At 42.6% G+C, this 27,373-nt stretch overlaps 1 protein-coding gene across 5 annotated transcripts in view; it reads right to left on the reverse strand.

Moving 5' to 3' along the window:
* SORCS1 (sortilin related VPS10 domain containing receptor 1) overlaps positions 1 to 26,610 on the reverse strand; it is a 571,188-nt gene extending 544,578 nt beyond the window's left edge. For 2 of the 5 annotated variants that reach the window (XM_043926561.1, XM_043926559.1), the window contains exon 1: positions 25,655 to 26,610. In XM_043926561.1, coding sequence (XP_043782496.1) covers positions 25,655 to 26,212 — 558 coding nt within the window. In that variant the 5' untranslated portion in view covers positions 26,213 to 26,610. The remainder of the gene's footprint in view (positions 1 to 25,654) is intronic. The other 3 variants (XM_043926560.1, XM_043926562.1, XM_043926557.1) reach the window with 3 other exon arrangements.
* Positions 26,611 to 27,373: the final 763 nt, after the last annotated feature.

Raw genomic sequence — 27,373 nt, forward strand, 5'->3', positions numbered from 1 at the left:
TTTGTTCTTATTGGACCATGTTGTCATAGACTAAGCAAAAATTCTGAATGTTCTCAATGAATGTTGCTTTTTAAATGAATGCATTCTGTGGCTTGCTTTTAGTAGAAAATTCTTATATTATGAAGGCTTTCTATCTAATCAATCTTTCAGATAAGGAATATATATATATATATATATATATTTCTGTAACAAATTCTTTTCAAGATATCTATAATTAGGTTCTCTTCAAAGGCGTTTTATGATCTCAATGTTGAACATGCATAGTACTTAATTTGGACTGTGCATTGTGCAAAACGCTTGACATACATTATCTCTGATAATACTCAGGTTAACCCTGTTAGGTAGATGTGACATTAATTTCATTTTATGGATGAAGAAACAGTCTTGGAAAAATTAAATTACCTATCCAATGTTGCCTAACTAGTAGATGTTGCCAAGAATCTGAACTCATTCTTTCACCATCATAACACATCACCAGTGTTTTAAACTCTTTAGAAAAGGCAAGGGCATCGACACTCTGAAGTTTTACACAGCATATTTAGTTCAGTCTCCACAGTCCTCAGATTTCTCATCTGTAAAATGACAGCACTGGAGGGACTGACCTCAGAGATCTTTCTACTTCGTAAGGAACCCAACAGTTTACAACACTCAATTACCAAGATCAGACTGGTGGAAAAAGAAGGAATCAAAGTGTCTAGCAAAATCCCCACGTGAACTCAAATTGAGTCCATAAGCATCTGCACTGAGCATCCCACGGGCAAAGTTTTGTCTTGGTCACTACCGCAGAGATGGACATCATGGCAGGAGGGGCACAGATGCTATTTAACACTAAAACAAATTAAACTTATGGCTTTCTCTTCCAGGTAAAAACACACATGTCACCATTTCCTCCCCAGGCCAACTGTTAGCACTTTTACATTCTCCAGCCAGAACAAGCTGAGAAGGGATGCAGTGTGCCCCACAGAGATTATTAGACTATTTTCAAGAAGTTGGTGGTTATGTAATGCAGACTTGCTTTGGGGCAGTCTTCAGATCACTGACTCAAAATTGTTCCTGGCCCTTTATCATGGAATACCAAAAAAATTATTTTCACGGTGTCTTGCCTGTGTGCGTGCACAAGTCTTAGGCAGAGTGGAATGAAGACAGGCATGGGACAGAGGAATCCCTTGGGTTCCTAGTTCCGGGCCTAATTGGGTCTACTTTAAAGGCTGGTGGTGGCAGAGAGGATTTGTTGCCTTTGATCACGACTCCCTAGATGCCAGGCTTCCTGCCGAACAAAGGCACTCAGCATAGTCCAGTGCTGCGCCCTGCATTCGGGGACCTCTGCTGAGGCAGCAGTGTCTTCATCTGTCTTCATCACACCCCCCCTGCCTTCCTTGAATAAAGTACAATCGTGAACACCAGTGCTCACCTTCCTATAAGACAACTCCGTCTGTTCCCCTTGATTCGGAACATCACAAGGAAGAGGGTTCTTGACGACTCAGAACATTTGAAGCTTCTTCATTCAGAGAAGTGGGAAAAGATGGTGGACAAGGAATGGGGTACCGTGTAGTATCCTCCCAACCAATTTGGTTTCTTTGTGTTAGTCACTCAGTCATGTCCAACTCTTTGCAATCCCACTGGTGGGACTGTAGCCCACCAGGTTCCTCTGTCCATGGAATTCTCCAGGCAAGAATAGTGGAGTGGGTTGCCATTCCCTTCCCCAGGGGATCTTCCTGACCCAGGGATAAAACCCCAGTCTCCTGCACTGCATGCAGATTCTTTCCAATCTAAGCCACCAGGGAAGATCGTTTAGTCATCCAAAGCTTTCTCACTCAACTCTGACAATATGGATCCTGGGTTAGCCCTCTCACTGGTTGCCTATCAACAGCCATTCTCTGTTTTCTTGTGTCCAAATGCAGCAGAGGTTTGGGAAGAGGAAAGATATTAAAATGTGAGCCCGGGAAATAAGACTTCTAAGAGAGTTCCTACTGCTGATTGACTTTATGAACCCTACTGGAGATTGTGGTGGGAACCTGGACTTTGCAGCACAGAGAGCTGCACTGTAAGAGCAGCTGAAACCACAAATGCTGGTCTTGCTTAAATGTTCAGCGATGCTAGAAGACATTTGCATCTTCCTTCACTGACGTGTTCTTGAGCATTAGTGTGAGAAGGGCTCTGGCATTAGGCATTAGGCATGGCGAACAGGGAAAAATAGATGTCATCTGTTCCTTAAAGCTGCTTAAAATTTGAATATTTATTAAGCATCACCTGTATGTTCAGTAGATTTACCCACAGTCTATATTTACACACTATTTGTGTAGTGATGGCCCTGCCCATCAGAAAAAGATGCAGTTTCCCCCTCAGTCTCTCCCATCAAGAAGCTTCCATAAGCCTCTTATCTTTCTCCATCACGGTGTGGAGAGACTGAAAACAATAATCACAGAAAACTAACCAAACTGATCACATGGACCACAGCCTGGTCTAACTCGATGAAACTATGAGCCATGCCATGTAGGGCCACCCAAGACAGACGGGTCATAGTCGAGTGTTCTGACAAAATGTGGTCCACTGGAGAAGGGAAGGGCAAACCACTTCAGTATTCTTGCCTTGAGAACCCCATGAACAGCATGAAAAGGCAAAAAAAAAAAAACAGGACACTGAAAGATGAACTCCCCAGGTTGGTAGGTACCCAATATGCTACTGGAGATCAGTGGAGAAATAACTCCAGAAAGAATGAAGGGATGGAACCAAAGCAAAAACAACACCCAGTTCTGGATGTGACTGGTGATAGAAGCAAAGTAAGATGCTGTAAAGAGAAATACTGCATAGGAAGCTGGAATGCTAGGTCCATGAATCAAGGCAAATCGGAACTCATCAAACAGGAGATGGTAAGAGTGAACGTTGACATTTTGGGAATCAGCAAACTAAAATGGACTGGAATGGGTAAATGTAACTCAGATGACCATTACATCTACTACTGTGGGCAAGAATCCCTTAGAAGAAATGGAGTAGCCATCGTGGTCAACAAAAGAGTCCAAAATGCAGTACTTGGATGCAATCTCAAAAATGACACAATAATCTCTGTTCATTTCCAAGGCAAACCATTCAATACCATGGTAATCCAAGTCTATGCCTCGACCAGTAATGCTGAAGAAGCTGAAGTTGAAGTTGAAGACCTACAAGACCTTTTAGAACTAACATTCAAAAAGATGTCTTTTTCATTATAGGGGACTGGAATGCAAAAGTAGGAAGTCAAGAAACCTGGAGTAACAGGCAAATTTGGCCTTGGAGTAGAGAATGAAGAAGGGCAAAAGCTAATAAGAGTTTTGCCAAGAGAACGCACTGGTCATAGCAAACACTCTCTTCCAACAACACAAGAGAAGACCCTACACGTGGACATCACCAGATGGTCAATACTGAAATCAGATTGATTATATTATTTGCAGCCAAAGATGGAGAAACTCTTACACAGTCAGCAAAAACAAGACCAGGAGCTGACTGCAGTTCAGATCATGAACTCCTTATTGTCAAGTTCATACTTAAATTGAGGAATGTAGGGAAAACAACTCGACCATTTAGGTAAGACCTAAATGAAATCACTTACGATTATACAGTGGAGGTGAGAAATAGATTCAAGGGATTATATTTCATAGAATGCCTGCAGAACTATGGACAGAGGTTTGTGACATTGTACAGGAGACAGGGATCAAGACCATCCCCATGGAAAAGAAATGCAAAAAAGCAAAATGGCTGTCTGAAGAGGCCTTACAAATAGCTGTGAAAAGAAGAGAAGCAAAAAGCAAAGGAGAAAAGGAAAGATATTCCCATTTGAATGCAGAGTTCAAAGAATTGCAAGGAGAGATAAGAAAGGCTTCCTCAGTAATCAGTGCAAAGAAATAGATGAAAACAATAGAATGGGAAAGACTAGAGATCTCTCCAAGAAAATTAGAGATACCAAGGGAATATTTCATGCAAAGAGGGGCTCGATAAAGGACAGAAATGGTATGGACCTAACAGAAGCAGAAGATATTAAGAAGAGGTAGAAAGAATACACAGAACTTTACAAAAAAGATCTTCCTGATCCAGATAACTATGATGGTGTGACCACTCACCTAGAGCCAGACATCCTGGAAAGTGAAGTCAAGTGAGCCTTAGGAAGCATCACTATGAACAAAGCTAGTGGAGGTAACGGAATTCCAGTTAAGCTATTTCAAATCCTAAAAGATGATGCTGTGAAAGTGCTGCACTCAATATGCCAGCAAATTTGGAAAACTCAGCAGTGGCCACAGGACTGGAAAAGGTCAGTTTTCATTCCAATCCCTAAGAAAGGCAATGCCAAAGAATGCTCAAACTACCACACAATTGCACTCATCTCATATGCTAGCAAAGTAATGCTCAAAATTCTCCAAGCCAGGCTTCAACAGTACGTGAACAGTCAAGTTCTAAATGTTCAAGCTGGATATAGAAAAGGCAGAGGAACCAGAGATCAAATTGCCAACATCTGCTGGATCATCGAAACAGCAAGAGAATTTCAGGAAAACATCTATTTCTGCTTTACTGACTATGCCAAAGCCTTTGACTGTGTGGATCATCACAAACTGTGGAAAGTTCTTATAGGGATGGGCATACCAGACCACTTGACCTGCCTCTTGAGAAGTCTGTATGCAGGTCAGGAAGCAACTGTTAGAACTGGATATGGAGCAATAGACTGGTTCCAAATAGGGAAAGGAGTACATCAAGGCTGTATATTGTCACCCTGCTTATTTAACTTATATGCAGAGTACATCATGAGAAACGCTGGGCTGGATGAAGCACAAGCTAGAATCAAGGTTGCCAGGAGAAATATCAGTAACCTCAGATATGCAGATGACACCACCCTTATGGCAGAAAGTGAAGAGGAACTAAAAAAACCTCTTGATGAAAGAGAAGAAGGAGAGTGAAAAAGTTGGCTTAAAGCTCAACATTCAGAAAACTAAGATCATGGTATCTGGTCCCATCACTCCATGGGAAATAGATGGGGAAACAGTGGAAATAGTGTCAGACTTTATTTTTCTGGGCTCCAAAATCACTGCAGACGGTGATTGCACCCATGAAATTAAAAGACGTTTACTCCTTGGAAGGAAAGTTATGACCAACCTAGATAGCATATTTAAAAGCAGAGACATTACTTTGCCAACAAAGATCTGTCTAGTCAAGGTTATGGTTTTTCCAGTGGTCATGTATGGATGTGAGAATTGGACGGTGAAGAAAGCTGAGCGCCGAAGAATTGATGCTTTTGAACTGTGGTGTTGGAGAAGACTCTTGAGAGTCCCTTGGATTACAAGGAGATCCAGCCAGTCCATCCTAAAGGAGATCAGTCCTGGGCATTCATTGGAAGGACTGATGTTGAACCTGAAACTCCAATACTTTCGCCACCTCATGTGAAGAGTTGACTCATTGCAAAAGACCCTAATGCTGGGAAGGATTGGGGGCAGGAGGAGAAGGGGGCAACAGAGGATGAGATGGTTGGATGGCATCACTGACTCGATGGACACGGGTTTGGGTAGACTCTGGGAGCTGGTGATGGACAGGGAGGCCTTGGCGTACTGTGATTCATGGGGTTGCAAAGAGTCGGACACGACTGATCGACTGAACTGAACTGAACTGAACTGAACTGATACCAGACAAAATATCTCACTACTGATGATGCACGTCTTGTGACAGACAGACTGTGCGTGTTGGTCCTACCGTCTGTAGTGCTATCTTGGAAAAGTATGTGTGACAGTCACAGAGCACCATCAGCCTCCACGGTCAGGCACCCAGCTGCCCAGTCAGTACCTCACAAATGGAAGCAGTGGAGGAATGGGTTTTCCAAGGAGTTTTCCAGTCTCTCTTTTTCCAATATTGCACCCATCCAATCCACCCAATTCTTTCAAACTGAAATGCCCATCAGGCCACTCCCTGGCACCTTCAATTTGGTTTGCAAGGCCCTCCGTGATAGGAAGCCAGCTTAGTCTCTGGCCTCTCTTCCTCCCCTGACTTCCATTCCATATCTTTCATGGGCTATTCTTTCTCATGCTTGTAAGCTGCCACATGTGCCAACCCTTCCATAGGGCTTTCTACGTTTCCACATAGCACATTTTCTCCTTTTTTTTTTTTTTCACCTGAAAACTCTTATTTACCCCTTTTTGTTTACCAAGGACATAATATGCTACCTCTTCTTGGAAGTCCTTGCTAATATCATCACCTCACCCCACTATCAACTGGCTAATTCTTCTCCTCTGTAAGTACTGCACTTAATGAGTTGTATTTTAACTATTTATTCCCCTTAAACTATAAGCCATTTGAGAGGAGGACTAGTTCTATATTCTCAGCCCCACCAGAAAGTTAAGTGCATGGTAAGATTTACATGTGACAACAAACAGCACAGAGTTACTAAATGGAAAACAAGTACAGGGCACCACAGCCTATATTGTTAACCCCCTCGTTCCTTTTAATTAAGACTTTACTGACAGTGGATGATGAGTGCCAGAATGGTCAGCCACAGAGTAAGGCAAACACTGTCCCCATCTCATTGTACACAAGGACATTTGTGGGACACTGTGCTCTGCTCCATCGCTCAGTCAGGTCCGACTCTTTGTAACACTATGGACTGTAGCCCGCCAGGCTCCTCTGTCCATGGGAGTCTTCAGGCAAGAATACTAGAGTGGGTTGCCAGTTCCTTCTCGAGGGGATCTTCCCGACCCAGGGATCGAACCTGTGTCTCCTGCTCTGGAAGGTGGATTCTTTACCCCTGAGCCACCTGGGAAGCCCTTGTGGAACACTACCTGAATTTAAAGACAGAACAAGATCCTGCAGCTAGTTCGTCTCTGCCAAACAAATAAGAGCCCACGGCCTTGGCTTAGCCTGCACTCAGCAGTGGGTGGCTGCAGCCCAAGGCAGAAGCCAGGTTCAGCGCCATCTCATAGAGAACAGCTCCACCTGCTGAACTCCTGGACATTCCTCTCCCCCTTCATCAGTTTTCTTCTGTGTAGGAGTGACCACGATTTTTGAGAAATAATAGTATCACAGAAGAGACACAGAGGAATTTTGCATTTGTTTCCTTGCCTGCATTTTTTTATGGGACAGTAAGGACCCAGTGTGACAAATATCCACATCACCTCTTGAAAAGAAAGGAACAGCTATGTCAGTATGCCAAGACTTTCTGCATTGCCTTTTTTTTTTTTTTTTTTATAAAGAATTAAACCATCAGGGTACCTGGTGCTATTTAATCTACCTCCCTCTTCTGCAAAGTGGTGATAATCTCTGTCTTCCTGTGGATGAAGGGGGAGGTGTGAAAAGCATTCCAAATTCTCTGCTCATATCCACCAGCAAATAATGTGATAAATACTGATGTGGGTGGTAGGTGGTGTTAAAACATGGGCAAGCAATGAATAAAGCAGATTGTTTGGTAGGAAAATCCTGGGCAAACACACTAGGCATTCCCTGATGGTACAAGTTATTTGAATTACCAGAAATAGTGAAGTGTAAGTGGCTGAACTGAATCACCTAAAGAAGAAAATGAGGAGACTGGAGGAAGGCCAGAGACCAAGAACTTCTGGGAAGGAAATATTTTGTCATTCATCCCAGGTTGCAGAAATGGTCTTGTCAAAAGGCAAGATGCAAAACCCATTTACTATTCCAGTTTTCTGTCTCTATCACAGTACAGATACTGTATTTTAAGAAACCCTGTCCAGTACTAGATTACTGTGCAGGAAAATTAACCAGTATGTACCAAATGTTTTAACAAAGAAAGATGATAGGTCTTAATTAGAAGCCCATGCTTTTGCAAGCAGTTTTGCATAAATAAAATGCTAGCAGCCCTAAAAATAAGAAAGTCCATTAAAAACACAAACAACTTGGCTACAAGTTAGTTTTAATAATAAATCAAGGTCAGACCATTCAAATTTGTTCTCATTGAATTAAGACAATTCAGCTGTTAGGCTGAAATGCAGCAGGTTGCACACATCATAATACAGCTTACACAGTCCTTGAGCTGGAGAAAAAACTCCTTTCTCAGTCTTAAATAGAAAGTAGGTATTTTCCAAGTGAGAGAAGGAACTATAGTAAGAAGAAAAGATCCCAAATTCTTTGCTAGATAACTTCATTTGAACTCTATTTTTAATTCAGTGCTTATAGCTACTACTAGGTTTGAAATAGTTTTATCATTTTTTAGATAAATTTGCTAGATAACTTTGCTAGATAACTTCACTCAAACTCTAGTTTTAATTCAGTGCTTATTGCTCCTACTAGGTTTGAAGTAGTTTTATCATTTTTTTTTAATCTACACATAAAATGTTTGCTTCATCATACAACTGGGGCAAGCATTTTGGTTTTCATAGAAAATAAGTCCCATAGTTTTATTATATCCTTGAAAAACAGAATTTGACTCAAAATGTGAAAATAACGCAAAGGCACTGAAAGAGATTATCTAGCTATAAGTATGCCTGGTGATATAGATATAGAGGCAGAAGCAAATATGTGTGGGCATATAACTGTCCTTCACATACACACAAATACTAATTTGTCAATGTCCAAAGAGAACTGTAAATGTTTCTGTTTATTTAGATATAGATTTCTATGAATACATTTTTTTCATTATTTTAACCATGCCAACCAACATGCTACCTGTTGCTCAATAATCATCTAATTTAAAAAAAAAAAAACACATTTCCTTCATACTTTTTCAATTAACCCCTAAGCAATGAGGAAGTTTTGAGAGTTCTGCAAAGTCTACTTCTCAAAAATACTCCTGGATCATAACCTCTCAGACCCTGTAGAGTTAGTAGGTAGACTACTAAGCTCTAAGTCCAAGGACTATCACTGGGTCTGACCAGGAATAAATCCCGTGTCTGGCATATGCATGCCAGGTATCCAGCACTCAATAATGAATGGCTGAATACATGAAAAATGTGACACTACTTGAAGATAAAACACCATACTGTCCTAAATGCAGTAGAATATAATGTCCAAGAGCTGAGAATTTTTAGATCACAACTATCTGGATTTAAATTTCAATTCTATATTCTCCTATCGCTGTGATGTTGGGTGAGTTACTGAACTTCCCATCTTTCAGTTACTTTATTTCTAAAATGGGGATAATGACAGTATTTACTCACTATTGTTACTAATATGTGTATTACCAGGATTAGTGCCTTGCACACTGCAAACACCCAACAAGTATTGGTTAAAATCATATTAGCTATAGCCTGAGCCCTAGATAAATAGCAGTCCTCACCCACCTTTAATTGAAATCTTATTATGACCAAACTCACTTGGAAAAGTCAGCAAGTCTCAAGTTACCCTCTCAGGTAAATGTGCCTGAAAGACCATGCAGTATTTAACCCATAATTCTTTTCCCATTGTCATGGTGCTGTCAGTTCAGTACATTACCACAAATGCAATTTTATCTTTCACAATGCAATAGCTGCTCATCGTTTTCTCACATGTTCTGGCTCTTCTGAGACTTTTGTCTCGTGGGGACTGGTTCTCAATCCAGCTCCTTAAATGAGGAGCATGAAGGCATTTTCTCCCTCAGGCCTGAGACAGTGCGAGCCTCCATCAGCCATCAGAGCTCCCTGGTAGTTGGCTCCTCAGAACTCTCTAAGAAGCATCACTAGCCTTCCTGCAATGAGAAAGCTGTGACTCTGCACGTCTCTCTCTCTCACTCTCCTCAATCTTTATCTCAATATCTCTCTCTACATTGGGGCCATACTAGAATTATTTGGATGAGGTAATCTGCATAGCTTATACTTCAGGAATTGAGTCAGAGAAAAATTGCCAGACAGCCCATCATCATGCTGTCTTAATACTGACCATTTACCTCCCGGACTGTAAAAAGTGTCAGTAAAACAATCCTATACTGCTTTAGAGTTTTGATATTTTAAAGTACGTTTATCAAGCATCTCCTATGTGCCAGATCTTGGTCTGTAAAAATGAATGAAATGCAGTCTTGCCCTCAAGGAGTTCACCATTAACTGGAATACAAACCAGATGATGTTTAGTGATTGAACAGGGCATAAGATCTCTTTCAGAAGAATCAGGTATCACTTCTCTTTGGAAGTAATGGATAAATTCTCAGGAGGCAATATCCAAGTAAGGACTTAAAACATGAAATAGATTTAACTGGGCACGAAGTAGTATGAGCAAAGGGACAAGAAGTGAGAATGAAAGGTCCACGTTGGGACTAGGAATTTCCAACGGCTAAGAGTATTATGCCTGAGAAACAAGAAAACCATGCAGGCGGCATCTGCAGTATCTTTATCGTGCCTCACTGCTTACATTATCTTAAAATTTGTATCAAAAAATTTAAAGTGTCACGATGTATCACTCTTCTTTTTTATTTTTCTTAGTCATTTAAAAGTACAAAAATATTCTTAGCTTATGGGTCATACGCAAACAGTGATAGGACATTTTAGGCCCATGGGGTGTAGTTTATCAACCCTTGCCTTAAATAAACTACTGCAAATCCCACCTACAAAAGAAAGACAAGTTAATTTTTAAATGGGAAATCATTGTTGCTTCTTTACAGATATTTTCAAGACCAACATTGAGGCTGAATACGAGGTACTCAGGTACTTCTAAAGGTGGTGGGCTTTTAAGGCAAATATAATTTTTCCTTCTTTTTCCCTAAGGCTTTAAGTTAAATGAATATCAAGGAGAGTCTCATATGTGAAATTAAACAAATTTGGGTGACTGGAAGAGAGCCTGTCTTAGTCTGTTCAGACCTGTGAGAAAATACCATAGATTAAGTGATTTATAAACAACAGACATTTCTTGCTCATGGTTCTGTAGTCTAGGAAGCCTAAGATCAAAATGTCATAAGATCCAATATCTGGTGAGGGTCCCCGTCCTAATTCATAGACTGGTGCCTTCTTGCTGTGTCTTCACATGACAGAGAGGACAAGGGAGCACCATAGGTCACTTTTATAAGGGTACTAATGGCTTCTCTTGGTGATTGCAGCCATGAAATCAAAAGACACTTACTCCTTGGAAGGAAAGTTATGCCCAACCTCGACAGCATATTAAAAAGCAGAGACATTACTTTGCCAACAAAGGTCTGTCTGGCCAAGGCTATGGTTTTTCCAGTGGTCATGTATGGATGTGAGAGTTGGACTGTGAAGAAAGCTGAGCGCCGAAAAATTGATGCTTTTGAACTGTGGTGTTGGAGAAGACTCTTGAGAGTCCCTTGGACTGCAAGGAGATCCAACCAGTCCATCCTAAAGGAGATCAGTCCTGGGTGTTCATTGGAAGGACTGATGCTGAAGTTGAGACTTCAATACTTTAGCTGCCTGATGCGAAGAGCTGACTCATTAGAAAAGACCCTGATGCTGGGAGGGATTGCGGGCAGGAGGAGAAGCGGACAACAGAGGATGAGATGGTTGGATGGCATCACCGACTCGATGGACATGAGTTTGGGTAGACTCTGGGAGTTTGTGATGGACAGGGAGGCCTGGCGGGCTGCGGTTCATGGGGTGGCAAAGAGTCAGGCATGACTGAGCGACAGAACTGAACTGAATGGCTTCCCTGGTGGCTCGGATGGTAAAGAATCCACCTGCAATGTGGGACACCTGGGTTTGATCCCTGCGTTGGGAAGATCCCCTGGAGGAGGACATAGCAACCCACTCCAGTATTCTTGCCTGGAGAATCCCCATGGACAGAGAAGCCTGGAGGGCTATAGTCCACGGGGTTGCAAAGATTAGGACATGACTGAGCAATTAAGGACATATACATACACTGAATGTCATTCATAAGGGCTCCATCTTCATGATATAATTACCTCCTGAAAGCTTTATCTTCTAACACCATCAATGTGGAGTTAGGTTTCAACATACAAACACTCAGATGATAACAAATTTTATCCTACTTTAGGGATAGTCATTTATATATCTAAGGACATATTTGCTATCAGCTGAAAAAATCATTCCCAAGTCATTTCTCTGCCAAAATGATAAAACTCCTGAGTCATTTAATCTACTACAGTAGCACAAAATGTTAATAAAAAAATCCTAAATCATGATACCTCAGAGGCAGATCTGGACATTATAACATCATCTCAAGCCATAGTCTGTTTGAAAGTTATATCCATGGAAAGGGCAGAAGTAAAAAAGTCCAGGGAAGTGTCTTCTCAACACTTACAAGGTGGTGATCTGGTTCTAAGGACACATGCTCCTTCAACTCTAGCCATGCCTTTCCTCACCAGCTACCCTCTTATGTTCTTTTTTATCTTATTTCTTCTTTGTGGACAAGAAGGAGGTAAACGGAACAATCAGTGAAAAGCCAAATCTATTCTTGGGAAGTTTTCTATGTATTTACTTTATGTATACTTTATGTCCTCTTTGCAAGGCATAACCACTTAAGTCTGGATGACCCTGATTCAGAATATCCAGGGGAATAGTATACTGCTTTCTCCTACTGCCTTGAATAATAATAATCATACTGCAATCCTAAGTGGTGACCATCCAACTCATTCTGAATGAGTTCCACATATTGACTAGGGAAGCGAGATCAAGAAAATGACATAAACACTCATTTTTAACTCTAAAACATACAGAATGACCAAGGAAAAATCCCTTGAGTGTTTATTTAATCAAATTCTATTGTGAAGAGAGAAGACAGAAATCATTTAAAGTTGTGCATCTGTGTGTGTGCATAGGCAGTGAAAGGATTCAGGTGAATAACTTCACCCTTTGGAAAAATCAGATTCCTTTGGCCAGTTTGAGACCAAGTACTTAAGAGGACATTTCAAACTGGGGTGTCTAACCTGATATCAAAATACACCATGAGTTTTGATTCCAAATATCTCGGGCACTGAGATGATGAAGAAGGAAAGTACCATTCTAATCACAGCTTGTTGATTCAAGATCAGGAGAGTTTAAAATGGGTAGGAGTGGCCTTACCTACTGCCCAGCCCCGTTCTGTCTGCAAACTCTTAACCTTGCATAAAGACCTGGCTTAAATGTCATTTCCCCAAGACTTGCCTCCCACTCTCAGAAAAAAATTAATTGTCCCCAACTCATCCTTGCTCGCATAGCACTTTGCACTAAACTCTAATAGCTATTACGCACTTACCACACTAAATTGCTATTTATCTGTTTATGTGTCTGTCTATTTCCACAAGAATATGCACCCTCAAGGGTAAAGATCAGGTCTTATTTATCTTGTATTCCCAGCACTCAGTAGTGTGCTGACACATCAACCACTTAAAATATGTTTTAGGATTTTTATTATTAAAGAAATGCATGCCCATGTTAAAAATTCAAAATAGCATGGACTAGTATAGAAGAAGAGGTTAGAAGCTGCCTTTCTATCATCCAGACCATCAGTCCTATTCCCCAATGAGATCTAAGAGATTTTTCAAAGTTTATAAACACTACATGCACCTCTTCCACTGCACACCCCACTCACCAGCGTATTTGGCTCTAAAAGCAGTCCAGCATGCAAGACGGGCCGCTGATAGCAACACGACCTGGCTGGGTGTGAAAACCTCCAGAGCAAAGGCCAGAGACATGCTGTCACTATAGTGGGAAATATACAGCCAGACTAGGTAGAAATTAGTTCTACATTATGAATTGAAAACAAGTTCTCTCTACTCAGGGCTTCCCTGTTTGCTCAGATGGTAAAGAAACTGCCTGCAATGCAGGAGACCCGGATTGATCCCTGGGTCAGGAAGATCCCTGGAGAAGGGCATGGCAACCAACTCCAGTACTCTTGCCTGGAGAATTCCATGAACAGAGGAGCCTGATGGGCTACCATCCATGGCGTCACAAAGAGTCGGATGCTATTGAGAAACTTTCACATTCACTACTTTTCTCTCTACTCACTGACATTTTTCCTCTCTTGTTTTGGTCTCTAACTCTCTGACTTACTCTGTCTCTACGCCTTGGTTACAAGTTCTGTCTTTGTCTCCTGTCTTCCTTTCTCAGTCCACAGTTTCACTGGCTCACTGCACCTTATCTCCTCTTTATAATCTTCTTTTGTCCACTTTCTCTGTCTATGTCTTGCTCTGTCTCTCTCTGCCACTATCATGGTCTCACACTCTCTTTTCCTCTCCCTTTATTCCTTCTCTTTTTCCATCTCACTGCTTCCATTGTCTCTCAATCTCTTCCTCTTGGTTTCTTTGTCCTCTTTCCTCATTCTGGAGATCACTGTCCATTCATCTCTCACAATCAGCAAACATTCTCACTGTGGCCATACAGCAGCATCTAGTAATTCACTTTTAAGAGTGGAAACTTAAAGATACCAGTGCTGTGAATACACAGAGATGCACGAGATGCCCACAACTATGACGCATGTACTAGTATAAACATATATGAGAGAGAGAGGGAGCCCAAGATCAAGAAAGAGACTGAGATGCAAATTAAAAGGCATGCTTCTTTATTGGAGACAAGAAGCTACTCAAATTTTCTGGAGGTATAGTCAGGTAGGTGAAATTACCTCCAGATCTCTCTGTCTGGAATCTACAAAGGGGATGATATGCAAACGGTCCTGAAACCCCTGCTGCTGCACAACTAGAAGAGAGGTGTGGAGTGATCCTGCAGCTTCGAACACACACACAAAAAAACCCTGGGCACCAGCTCCTTCCCAACAATAGTGACTGGAAGCAAATCAGGCAACTTGAACGTGGGCTCTTTGTCTAGTTCAGTTTGCCTGGAATGCAATTCTGATGAGGCCAAGTTCACAAACTTGCTTGTTCTCTCCTGTTTTGTTTCTTTTCCTTTTTTTCATTTCTCAAATAACCTTTAAAAATAACTCAAGCGATGCACATTTATGGGAAAACAATAACACCAAAACTATGGGCAAACAAAATCAGCTACAATCCGAGCGTTCATAATCGGAGGCAAGCATTTTGAACCATACCTTCCCTCTGTTTCTATTACACAAGTGAAATTTTATATAATATTTTGTAAAGTATTGAGCCACTTCTAAGTATATTTCTAGGGTCTTGGGATATATAAGGGGACAACACAGTCATTAAAAAAAAAAAGAAACACTTTGTGGGGCTTACATCTGTTGTTGTTGTTTAGTCACTAAGTTGTGTCTGACTCTTTGCAACCCCATGGACTGTAGCCTACCAGTCTCCGCTGCCCATGGGATTTCTCGGGCAAGAATACTGGAGTGGGTTGCCATTTCCTCCTCCAGGGGATCTTCCCGACCCAGGAATGGAACCTGCATTCCCTGCAATGGCAGGGGGATGCTTTACCAGTGAGTCACCTGAGAAGCACTTACATCTGTACTATTTTTTAATTTTAATTTTACATTTTCTTTTATTTCCCTTTTCTTATACTTTGTGGAACATTTATATATATATATATGTGTGTACATACATGTACATATACACATGTACATATATGAGACACATAAGCAATCTTTTAATGGCTGGATATTCTACAACACTCACATGGAAGGTCGTGAGTTGTCTCTTCTAGGTGAAAGCCAGTTTTTCCCATGGAAATATCAAACAAAACAGCAAATATTTAGTAAGCTGGTTGTGATGTCATGATTCATAATAAAACTATATATATTTTGCCTCAGTCCCCGTTTCTGACACAGAGCTTCTAAAATTCCTGGATTTTCCTGTGATGAGATGTTAATGAGGTGACTTTGGACCACAACTAAGGGTGTAGGCTGATTGCCAAAATACTAACCATGTGATTAGAGGGTTGAAACTTTCAGTCCAACCCCCATGACCTCTGGGGAGCAGAAGGGGGCAGAAATTTGAATCAATGCCCAGTGACCAATGATTTAATTGTTCCTGTGTAATGAAACCTCCATAAAAACTCAAGACAGGGTTCTAAGAGCTTCTGGGTTGGTGAATAGTCAGAGATCAAGGAGGGGGGTGCACTCAGCACAGGAAAGCCCCACACCCTTCCCCCATGCCTTGTCCTGGGCACCTCTGCCATCTACTGTCCCTGAGTTATATTCATTTATGATGAACTGGTGATCTAGCAAGTGAAAAGCTTCTCTGAGTTCTGTGAGCCACTCTAGCAAATGAATCAAACACAAGGAGGAAGTTGTTGAAGCCTCCCATCTATAGCCTATCAGCCAGAAGTGCAGGTGGTCACCTGGACTTGGGGCTGACCCTGGAAGTTGGAAGTGTGGGGCATGGTCTTGTGGGACTGAGTCCTTAACCTGTGAAATCTGATGCAACCTCTGGGTAGACAGTGTCAGAATTAAAGCATTGAACATCCACCTGGTGTCAGAGAAACGCTTATTGGTGTATAAATAACCAACCTCCCACTCACACACTGGAGACTTCGACCGGAACCCTATAACGACTATCACTTGCAAATAGTTAAGAGATGCTGAAAGGCACAACAAAAAGAGTAGAAGAGAGTCCTGGCATCATTACAAGAAAATGGAACCAGAATAAAAAAAACAAACAAAAACGGAGAAACAGAAGCAATGAGCAACATATTACAAACATCTCTTAGTAAGTCATACTCAAATACTGTTAGTAATAGTACTAATACTAACAAAATAATGATGATAACAACAATAATAATAGGTTACCTTTATTGATTTCTTACTATATGGCAGATGCCACTTTCAGCATTTTTCTATCTGTTGTCTCTCCTAACCATCAAGAAACCATAGAGAAAGTACACCACTATTACTCCTATTAAACACGTGAGGCAACTAAGATACCAAGTTACAAAGCTAACCGCCAGAGTTCAGGTATCTGGGAACAGGAATTCAAACCATTCATTAAATGCTATGTTATATTGACAACAATGTACTCTTTTAGCCACTTGTTTTGCCCAAGGACATATGGACATCCAGGAAAGAGAACCGCATAGGATATATTCAGTGATAGAGACATCACCATCTGGCATAAAGGCACCATCTTTCTCTGCCTGGGGAACCTGTCTTGTGCCATTTTATCTCTCTCTCTTACAGAACCTTCCACCAGGTTCTCACCACTGGGGACATAATTTTCATTGAGCAGGTGATTAAAGTGTTGGACTTCAGCTCTCCTTGCAGAAAAGTAAAGCATACTGACCTAAGATTGTGCAGACAACGGAAGGGGTTCATAGACCGCAAAACTCACACACAAATTTTAGGAAAATTATTTTCAAACCTCAGTGTTTCTAAGGGCGTTTGAAAAACATAGATTCCCAGCCCCCATCAGCAGATTCAAAAGCAGGTCCCAAAAAGGTGATTTGAAAAGCGCTGCCCTAGGAGCCGAAGGAGGGAGCCCATGGCCGCTCAGTTAAGAAATTCTCTGTCAATTCAGCAAAACGCGAGGCAGGGTAAACAGGGCTGCAGATAGGTTTCTAAGCAAAGTGACAACCGTGCCTAAAATAGCTTTTTCTCCCCTTGAATGATTCTAATCAAGAGTGCGTTTTGGAATGTGTGGAGATAGGGAAAGACCTTTTGCTTTTCACCTCCCCCCATCCCCCACAGGCCCTGGAGCAGGATCCACCGCCCACAGTTTTCTGCCTCAATAGCCTCTGCAAGTCTGATTAGGGGAAGACCACTGCAGGCATTAATTCACTGGCTTCAGGGCACAACATGATTAGTTGGTTGTCTGAAAACCTTATTCTTATTAGCACCTCCCTTAAAGACTGTTCAAGTTGTCCACACTGTCACTCCTGGGTCATCAGCCAGAAGGGAGAAACCAATCAGCACATCCCCACATCCTCCCGGATAACAAGGTAACACATATTAATAACCCCAGACAAGCCACTCCTGGGGACGGGATGAGCGGAGGGGAGGGCTTTGACCAAGCTCCATCATGGAGCAGTTTATTTCCAAGTAAAGTATATCAGGTCAGAGACCTCAGATCGGGGTGACATGAAAGGAAGCACCCCAAAGTGGGGCACTCTTGCCAAGAGTTCTCCCACAGTTCTCTGCACTGACTTAAGGCATTATCTCAAAAAGAAACTCAGAGGTAAACCCTGATGAAGGGACAGCACGATCAAACGGAAAAGGTTCTGGAGCCAGAAAGGGCAAAATCAAATTCTATCACTGCCACCAACTTAGAGTTGGGTGAACTCGGGCCAAATCGTTAAGCCTTGACTTCCTCAGCTTTAGAGCAAGGATAATGATATCTAGTGTATAAGACTGGTGTGAGGATGAAGTGAAATAACATGGCAATGCTCCAGAATGTACTTCCAGGGAATCTGGTCACTAAATTGGTGGTCATTTATGCTATTATTGTTAGGAATGATTTCTGTTAAAATCAATACAGCTTATCTGGCTGCAGAGAGTCTCCCTAGTTTGTGGCAAACTCTCCTCTGCTCCCTTCTCCCACCTCAACCTCATCCCCACACCCAAAAGTTAGAAGAAGCAGAAAAGGCAATAGCTGGTAACTCTGTTATAATCCTTGAGCAAATAAAATCCACTGGAGTCAACAAGGCATCCCTTCAGTTTACCGCTGCTCTCCAAAGTTGAAGCTCTAGATTCCTTTGACCGAGACCATACTTAGTATTACTTTCAACTAGATTTCATAGGCATAAGGCAATTAAAGATGGGGAAGAGATGGCTCCCCCCCTCTTCTCTGCAAGTGCCTGCTGCAATAAGCCCAGCGATAAGTAATCTCATCTCTGAAGACCATTAGCCCTGGAACACACATGGTAGACAGATTATTACCGGAGACTTTACTTGCAAGAAAGTCCCATCATCTCCCTCTAGGGTCCCTTTTAAAAGATTTAAACAATGCCAAGAGCATGATTTTGACCAGACCACTTGCTCTGAAGCCCAGGCCAAATAACTCAAATAGCTGAGCCTAGAACTCAGGAGTTCCATGGCCAATTCATACTTCACCCCAGGATGGCAACCACTGCAGACACAGGTGCGTGGGCTTGAGGCAAGCTGTGAAGCTAGGATGCAGCTGCGTCCTAACTCCTGGCTGTGAAAAGCCAGTGGCGTTCCAAGCCGAGAATCAGTCGTGCTGTGTGACAAAACATTTTTGACCCTCTGCTTCCACTAACAGACCCACTTAATACCAACACCCTGCTTTCCCTCTTTGAGAAATGTGGATGATATTTGTCTTTTCTATCTCCTAGGACTGTTGCAAGAATGAAAACTGAAGTCATCAAAGTAATGTTTCCATCTTTGAAAACTGAGGCATTTTGCAAAGGAAAAGGGCTATGTCCAATCTAAAGTGGTATAACAACATTCAGGAGTGCTATAGAAATAGACACAATATCTTTCATACACATGCAAAATTTCATGTAGGAGTTCCTGCAGAGCACTGACGTCCTTTTTTTTTCCCCTACCTACATTTTAGAATAGGCTCTCTTTTTCCTTGCAAACCGTGCTCCGAAAGAGTCCAGCTTTGTTTCTCTCCAACCACGGACTGTTCCACCCATCCCATAGGCACGGAATGCGCACTCCCCCTCGGGAGTAACCACTGCCTGTTCATGGAGCCTGGTTCCACCTCACACTGACCACGCCTCTTCTCTGCCATCCCTTTGGCCACTTCAGGGATACCGTTTGGCTAGTTTCCCATCTAGGACACACAGGTGCATTCACCAACCTTTCCAGCCAGAGATACATGACAGTAATTGAGACATACACAAAGACAGGACAAATATTTTCCATACATTTAGTTAACAGAAGCTGTCAGGAAGCCAAATTAATTTATCTTCCAGGCAGCCCAGCCAGTGATATTTCTAATCAAGAAGTTAAAACAAACAAAAAAAAGGTCTGTTGGTGAAAACTGCATGTGAAAAATGTCAGGGTAAAAATGAAACAATGATGAATCCAGCTGAAATTTAATGTGCAAATAAGGGCAGTTATGCCCTCAAGTGACCATACAGGTTTTTATTAATATTTTCTATTTGGGCTTGGAATGCAGCCAAACTCACTAGGAGATGAGTGTGTATATGCTTAAATCACATTTTTTAAACTATTTCTAAGGTTAAAATCATAAACATAGTTTACATTTAAAGTAGGTTAATTTCCTTGATATAGATAGGAATTTTTACATCTCCACTCTCAAATTTACTCATGCCATCCATTCAGCTCAAAATATCCTTGTAATAATATCCGTCTTTTAATTAAAAATTTCTCTGCATTTTAAGGTTCGGCTGAAGCACCTACTTTGCAATAAAGTTTGGAGATCACCCGAGACCAAAGGTGCCTGCCTAACCTGTCTATCAACTCCTACAGCACCAGACACCCCAGAGGACACTTACCTTCTGCTGCTCCTTCAGGGCATTCTTCGGGTAGCAGACTGAAAGCTCTTTGAGGGCAGGTATCATTTTTTTCTCATCCTTATGCATCAATCCACATATGTTCCTACTATCAGTGCCTGACAAATATTAGAATTCAATGCATGTTCATAGAATTAAAAGTAAATATGATACTTTGTATAATTTGTGTAAGCTTCTTACCTTAATGCTGCCATATGACAAGCCCACCTTAAATATGAGCAACTACTAGTCTCTTAAATAAATAAGAAAATTGCGTCAACTTCTCTACCCTAGCTTATGAGTTTCTGGGATCCTTCTTTAAAAGGATGTGGACATAATTTTCAAAGTCAACACTGATGTCAATTTACTCTAAAAAAAAAAAAAATCCCATTAAAACATCTCAAGGGATCTTTACTTTCCAATTTCACAATAGGTTGCAATTTTTTTGTTCAAAGATACTGGTGGCTCAGATGGTAAAGAATCCACCTGCAAGGCAGGAGACCCAGATTTGATCCCTGGGTCACAAAGATCCCCTGGAGAAGGGAATGGCTACCCACTCTAGCATTCTTCCTGGAGGATTCCACGGACAGAGGAGTCTGGACGCTATAGTCCATGGATTGCAAAGAATCAGACACAGCTGTATGACTAACACTTTTACTTTCACCAAGAGTCTTAACCTGAAGATATGATTTAATAAACCTAATAAACTATATTTTGCTGCAAATCTACATTGAAATGAATGCCTGCTTGGGTCTCAAATGCCTTAATTTCCTATTAAAGATATGCATATAAACCACAGAGAGAGGAAGAATCTTGTGAAATGAAAGGCGTGCTCATTCACAGGTCAAGAGTATAGCTCCGTGTGTCATTTCTGAATCCTGAATACTCCCGGGGCACTTTATTTAGATGTAGAAGGTGCAAAATACCTACAGGTTGACAAAATTTTTTAATTGGATTACAATCTGTAAGGGATTTCAGCGATGTTATGGTATATTCATGTCATTTTACAGAGGATAAAGTTGAGGCTACAAGAGTTTGATAGACTACCAGGACATATCTAACTTTTGTGTATAGCCAAGACTATAACCCAGGGGTCTTAATTACCAGGAGAGATGTATTTCTGCTACACAAAATAAGAAGTACCATTTATTGAGCACTTGTTGTGTACCGCCTCTTTGTGTAAGTGATGTCAAATCTTCAGGAGAAAAAAAAAAAAAGATGTGCCCTCCCCATATTATAGTTGAGAAAACAGAAGCTCAAAGAATTTAAGGGTCTTGCTCAAAGCAGCATGCTGGGTCACTGGACAGCTAACATTCAAACTCAACTCTGCTTCCAAACCCATTGCCTTCCCCGTCACACCACATTAACACCCATTAACAGAATAAAGTGCTGATGAGAGAAGAAGGTATTATGTGGCTTGCTAGAGAAATCGAAAATCCTTTATCATTTCACTCTAGGAAAAAACGTTTACAAAATTACATGAAAGTATATAGTCAAATGAAGTATTCATAAGCAACCTCTCTATAAAATCAGATTTGTAATTAACTTAGAAAAGGAATCTATTCCTGAAGAACACCAGATCTGAAAGCTGAATGATGGCACATTACCTCGTGCTCAATGAATCACCAGGTGCGGATCCCATGTCTCAGTAAAGATGAAGATGTGGGCGGATAAGAGAACAGCCAAATCACTACTTTAAGGTAAAGAATGCAATGTGACAGGCACAGGTTATACAGTCCTTGCTTTCCTACAAAGAGATGGAGTTTCCAGCTAAGACTATGCCTTCCTCCACCATCATGTGAAATCTGTCCCAGACAGGAGTCTTTAAAATACAGATCTCCAAGGGTCTGGGATTTTCTACCCCACTTAACGTCTCTAAGACAAGTTATTCTGTGGGATTTTGAAGTCAGATCACCCCGGGAGTCAGTGTCTGTTCTGCCACTGAACTGTTATATCTTTTTAGCAAATCATTTAACCTTCTGAAGCCTCAGTTTCCTCACTAATGCAATGGAGATAATAATACCTACTCATAAAATTTTTGTGAAAATTAAATGAAATAATGAATGTCAGGCATCTACCCCAAAACCTGACTCAAGTTGGGACTCAGTTTACTCACTAAGGATGGATAGTAAATGTCAAGTCCCAGGACAACAAAAGGCAAAAAAGTATATAAAAACCAACCAGATCATCATTTACTATGATAAATGCAGTATTAAAAGTATCATAATAGCAAAATATGTCAAGTAAAAGCCTCTATTAACAAATCTTGTAACACTATTTTTAGTGAGAAAGGGACAAGAGAGTGAACTGAAATATTCAAATTGACTCCAGCATAAAAATATGAAAAAGAGATATTAACACTTGACACCTGCCTCAGGGATATTGTAAGGATTAATCAGTACAGAACTTTGAAATTCCTTGGATATAAAGAATAAACACATCCCCACCATACATATGTATAGATAAATATATATTTTAACAAACTAAGAACTACTCTGTAAATTTAGATCAGGGCACAGCATGCCTTGGATGAGTAGGGTAGGAACAATATGTTCTTGCTTACGACACCAAGCTCATGACAAATGATTCATACCCAGCACCTTTCATGCCAAAAGATCCCCCCAGGTGTTCTACCAACTTCATCAACACTTTTCATCAAGCTAGACTGCAGCACAGAGGAATCACATCACACCCACAGATGAGGCAAAACAGTCATATCTTTACCCAACTGCACAAGTCCAACAGAGGAGGGGGCAGGAAGGAGAAGGGAAAGAGTTGCGAGAAGGATCCAGAATTCTTCACAAGTTTGACAGGCAGCCTATAATTACCATACATTTACACCTTTAATGCAGGTGTTATTGTCATCAGAAGCCCTACTTAGCAAAGACTTTTAGCTAAAGGTGAGACAGGTTCAGAGGACGTGTATTGCCCCTGGCCCTGAATGGGTTGGGGGTGGATCCATAAGGGATGGCAGTTAAAGGAGAAGAAAATGAGAGCCCCACCCCCCACCCCCACTCACTGCTGTCCTCAGAGTTAGGTTAGTGGATTTCTTCCTCTGGGGGAACGTGCAGAGCCATGAGATGAGAGTTACAAAGATGTATACACTACTTTACAGTCACGACGCCCTCTTAAGTATATCCTGGCACATAATTCTCAGTAATGAATCTGACAGGCATCCTCCCCTCCTGTTTTAGACATGAGAGAATCCACATTCAGGCAATCAGCTTGTCAGGATCAAACCACAAAAAGGCAGAACTAGACCTCAGGTCTCCACTCTGCTTTTCACATCACAAAGTTGCCCAGAAAAGTTTCTTTCCACCTTCCTTACTTTCAAAAATATTTTAAACTTTCTCTCTCCTATGAATCTGGGATGGCTTTGTGGAAGCTCCTGATAAAACAGTTTCTCTTCCTCTACTAACTATGTGTATACACTGAGAAAAAAACTACAACAATTTGCATGTAAGTGGGCAGGGATGGAAGGTGTGACCTTGTAGAATGACGACTTAGGATAGAGATCTCATTAGTTTACATGATTTCAATGCTCCAACTTTTAGCACTTTGATTATTTCCTACATCATCTCCAACTTCTTTACACGTCACCCATCCAAGCCCTGACCCATAAGCCTGACTGGGTTTATAAGCACCATTTAAAAAGGGCCAGCAGGGCTTGGCAGCATTTCTTAAATGGTGTCTAAAATTTGCCAAAGATGTACTCTCCTTTTCTTGCTCTTTCCAAGATCTTTCAAGAGGTGAACTAAAGCAGAGGTCTAATGAGTGAGTGATATTTTACAGCTTGCATTACATTAAAAGCCAGAAATATTTTGAGTCCAAGGTCCTTTACTTCTTGATACAAGATCTAATATGTCTGATGAGTTCAAAATCTCGTCTTAAAGCTGAGGGCTTTGAGTTAATCACTTAAAACAGAGCAAAAGTTATTTAATCAGTTTAAGAAGATTCAAGTTCAAATTGGGGGATTAATTTTAGTGATTATGATATGAAAGATATGACAGTTAAGGTAAGGAATGAGGGCAAGGGTCTCCAGACCTTGAATGAAAACAATTTCAGTTTCAATTATTTGATTAAACCAGTACTGGGCACCATAGCTTTCGTCAATAAAGGCTAAACTGTAGGGAAAGCCGTGCTGATATTCTCAGAGATATGATACAAAATATTATTTATCACAACTTGCTTTAATACAATTTATGTCTATGTACCCAAGAAATCCATAATGATAGGTTCTTATTTTAAAATATTCACAACTCTCATTTAAAAAGCTGACAATGAACACAATTTACTAAAGTGGCACTTCCCTGGAAAGGTCTCTGGCAATTACATCACAACTTAAAACATTTTGAAATGTACCAGGATGCACAGCTTGTGCCTAGTACAAATACCACAATCTTGGTAATCCGATAGAAGCTGAAACTTTGATTTTTCTTTTTCATTTTACCGTCCTTGGTTGCTATGTTCTTGTCTGCTTAACAGCAACATAGGGAAGTTTCCATACTTTTAAATCACCTACAGTTATTACCACCAAAGCTCTTTCTTAACTATTTCAGCTCCTTGAAGTTTCTAGGTGCAGTTTAAGTTGGAATAGCTCCCTCAGATTCCAGATATTCAGGTTTTTCCAAAAATCTAAAACCTTCCCTGACTTGGCCGCTGCTCATGGACTTGCAACCACGCTCCCCTCCCAAGTATCAGCCTCCTGGAAATCCAGCAATCCCTCTCCTTCCTTAACAAGGCAAGAGTGAAGTCTTTATTCGTGCTCTTCACTACAGGAGGTCAGGCAATGGAGGAGAACAGGGAGTTGTTGTCACAGAGATATATCTGATCTTCCTGGGACCGATCAAGTCCGAGAACAACCACTCATTCACAGGCTGGAAAGCCCCAGCTCTCCAAACACACTGGCTGATGCTGTTAGAAGATGCTGGAGAGTTCCCGTCCTGAAACTTGCATCCACTTGGTCCCCAGAAACAGAATGCATTAAGGGCAGCTCATTATCCACTGAATTTCTCTTCCATGCTAGGAAGAAGGGGTTAGGAGCTCTGCACAAAAATAAAATTAAAAGGCTACAAATAAAGACTTTAAAAAAATCTTACTTGCTCTCATCCTTAAGTCTAGCAAGTAAAAGGAAAGTCACTTGAGGGAACAGGAGGCTGCCTGGAAATTTAACCCTTTCATTTCTGCATTCAGAATACTTTAACCCCCTCTGTTTGCCTCGTCTTGGCTCCATCCTACACCATTGAGACCAAAGAAACGGGAAACAGCGATCTGTCTGCCCTGTAAGAAGCTTTGTTAGAGGTTTGGAGAGGACTCCGGTGTTGCTGGGAAAGGGGTGGGGGTAACTACCTAGTTGGTGGCGTTTAACTCCTTGGGGAGAAGGGCAGGGAAGACTAATTTGCAGCATCTTTCAAGTCCCCAAACCCCATGTCCCCAAATTCTCCATCAGATCACACAGTTGACTTTAACCCTTTCCCTCTTCACCCCTTCGCCCTCAGTCCCATTTTACTCACGCTGCTGTTGTGGCCAGACCAGTGGACCATGGCTTGGTTGTGTGCTGAGTCGCCCGTCAGCGCGAACGTGGTGCTGGTCAGTTTCAGCTCCTCCAGCCGGAAGCGAGTGGCTTTGTCCGGGTCCCGCTCCGGAGTCCCAGGCTCCTGCTGCCCTCTGTCCCTTAGCACTCCCCGCGGGCTTCTACTCGTCCCCTCTCCTCGCTCAGCCTTCTCTAGATCCTCTCCACTCCGTCTCTTCCGGCCAGAGCGTGGAGCGACCGCCACCGGCGCCCCAGTGCCCGGGGCCCGCTCCAGGGACAGCGCTCGGTCCCCGGGGGCCACTGCGAACAGGGGTCTTCCGAGTTGAGGCAGGGGCTCAGCAGGAGCTCTGCCTCGCGGTCCCTGGTGAGGAAGCCCCCCTGGGGTCGGAGCCCAGCGTGGGGCCGCGCTGGGATGCCGCGGGGGACAACAGGAGCCGCCGCCGCAGGAGCCCGGGGCGCAGAGGACCAAGAGCCCCGCGCCCGCGAGGAGCGCGCTCAGCCCGGCTGGGGAGCCGCCGCCGGCGCCAACTTTTCCCATCGCGGGAGCGGAGAGGAGCGGAGAAGGGGTCCCGGACCAGAGGCGGCGGTGCGGGGCTCTCAGCTGGCTGGCTGCGAGGGGCAGGCGCTCAGGACCCCAACTCCATCCAAGTTGGGCCGCGGTGGGGGCGGGCCGTGGCGGCGCGAGGCAGGTGGCGGCCGCTTGCTCGGGCTGGGTCGGTGCCGAGCACGGGTTCGGACAGAGCGAGCCGCCGCCACGCGGGGGTGGAGCCGAACTGAAGTCGCGGGCGGAGCGGGCGCTGGCGCGCGACGCGGGAGGAAGGGTGGGCGCTGCCGGGGCTCGGAGCGCCGCGTCCCGCTCCCGAGCTGCGCTGCGCGCGGGTGGCTGCGGGGACTGGATGAGCCGCCGACCCTCCCCTTGGGCTCGCCCGCGCCGCCGCCGCCCGCTCCTCGCCTCCGCGCGCTCTGCGCGCCCGCAGCCGCCGGGCTCTGTTCTGAGCCCGAGCGCCCCTCCCGTGGGGGTGGCCAGCGGAGTGGTCACTGTGTTGGGGATTTCCTATTCCTGTTTTATTGTTTCTATCAGTCTCTGTGGCTGTTTCTTTCTTTTTAAAATCCCCCTCTCTGGTCATTTTCAGTTTGGAGAATAGGGATGAGTTGGCTTCTCCTCTTCTTAGTCTCAGCGAGTTGGCATCTTGACCTTACCTTGGGAACAGTGTGTGTCCGAGCATCAGCAGAGAATGATGTAATTAAAATATCGCGGGTGTGTGATATGTGTGTGTGTGTGTGTGTGTGTGTGTGTTTGTAGTCTGAGGGATTTTTTCATCAATTATCCCTCTTAGATTCCCTTCCTTGATCTCCTAAATCACTCACTGTATTTGAACCCAGTCTTAGTGTATTTTGTGGACTATACCTTGGTTTCCTTAAAAGACTGCACACTCATTGAGGACAGGAAGACTATGTTGTGTGCAACTTGGAAGAAGTATCCAGTTCGTTGTTGCCTTTTATCTTTAGTACTTGACACAGTGTCCTATATGGTAGGAAATCTGTCAGTCATTAATTCAATAAATACTTATTGTTAAGATAGGTTTCCCAGGTGGCTCAGTGGTAAAGAATCTTCCTGCCAATGCAGGAGACACAGGTTAGAATCGTAGGTGGGGAAGATCCCCTGGAGAAGGGAGTGGCAACCGACTCCAGTATTCCT

The sequence above is a fragment of the Cervus elaphus genome, chromosome 15, assembly GCF_910594005.1.
Source record: "Cervus elaphus chromosome 15, mCerEla1.1, whole genome shotgun sequence".
Classification (NCBI taxonomy): domain Eukaryota; kingdom Metazoa; phylum Chordata; class Mammalia; order Artiodactyla; family Cervidae; genus Cervus; species Cervus elaphus.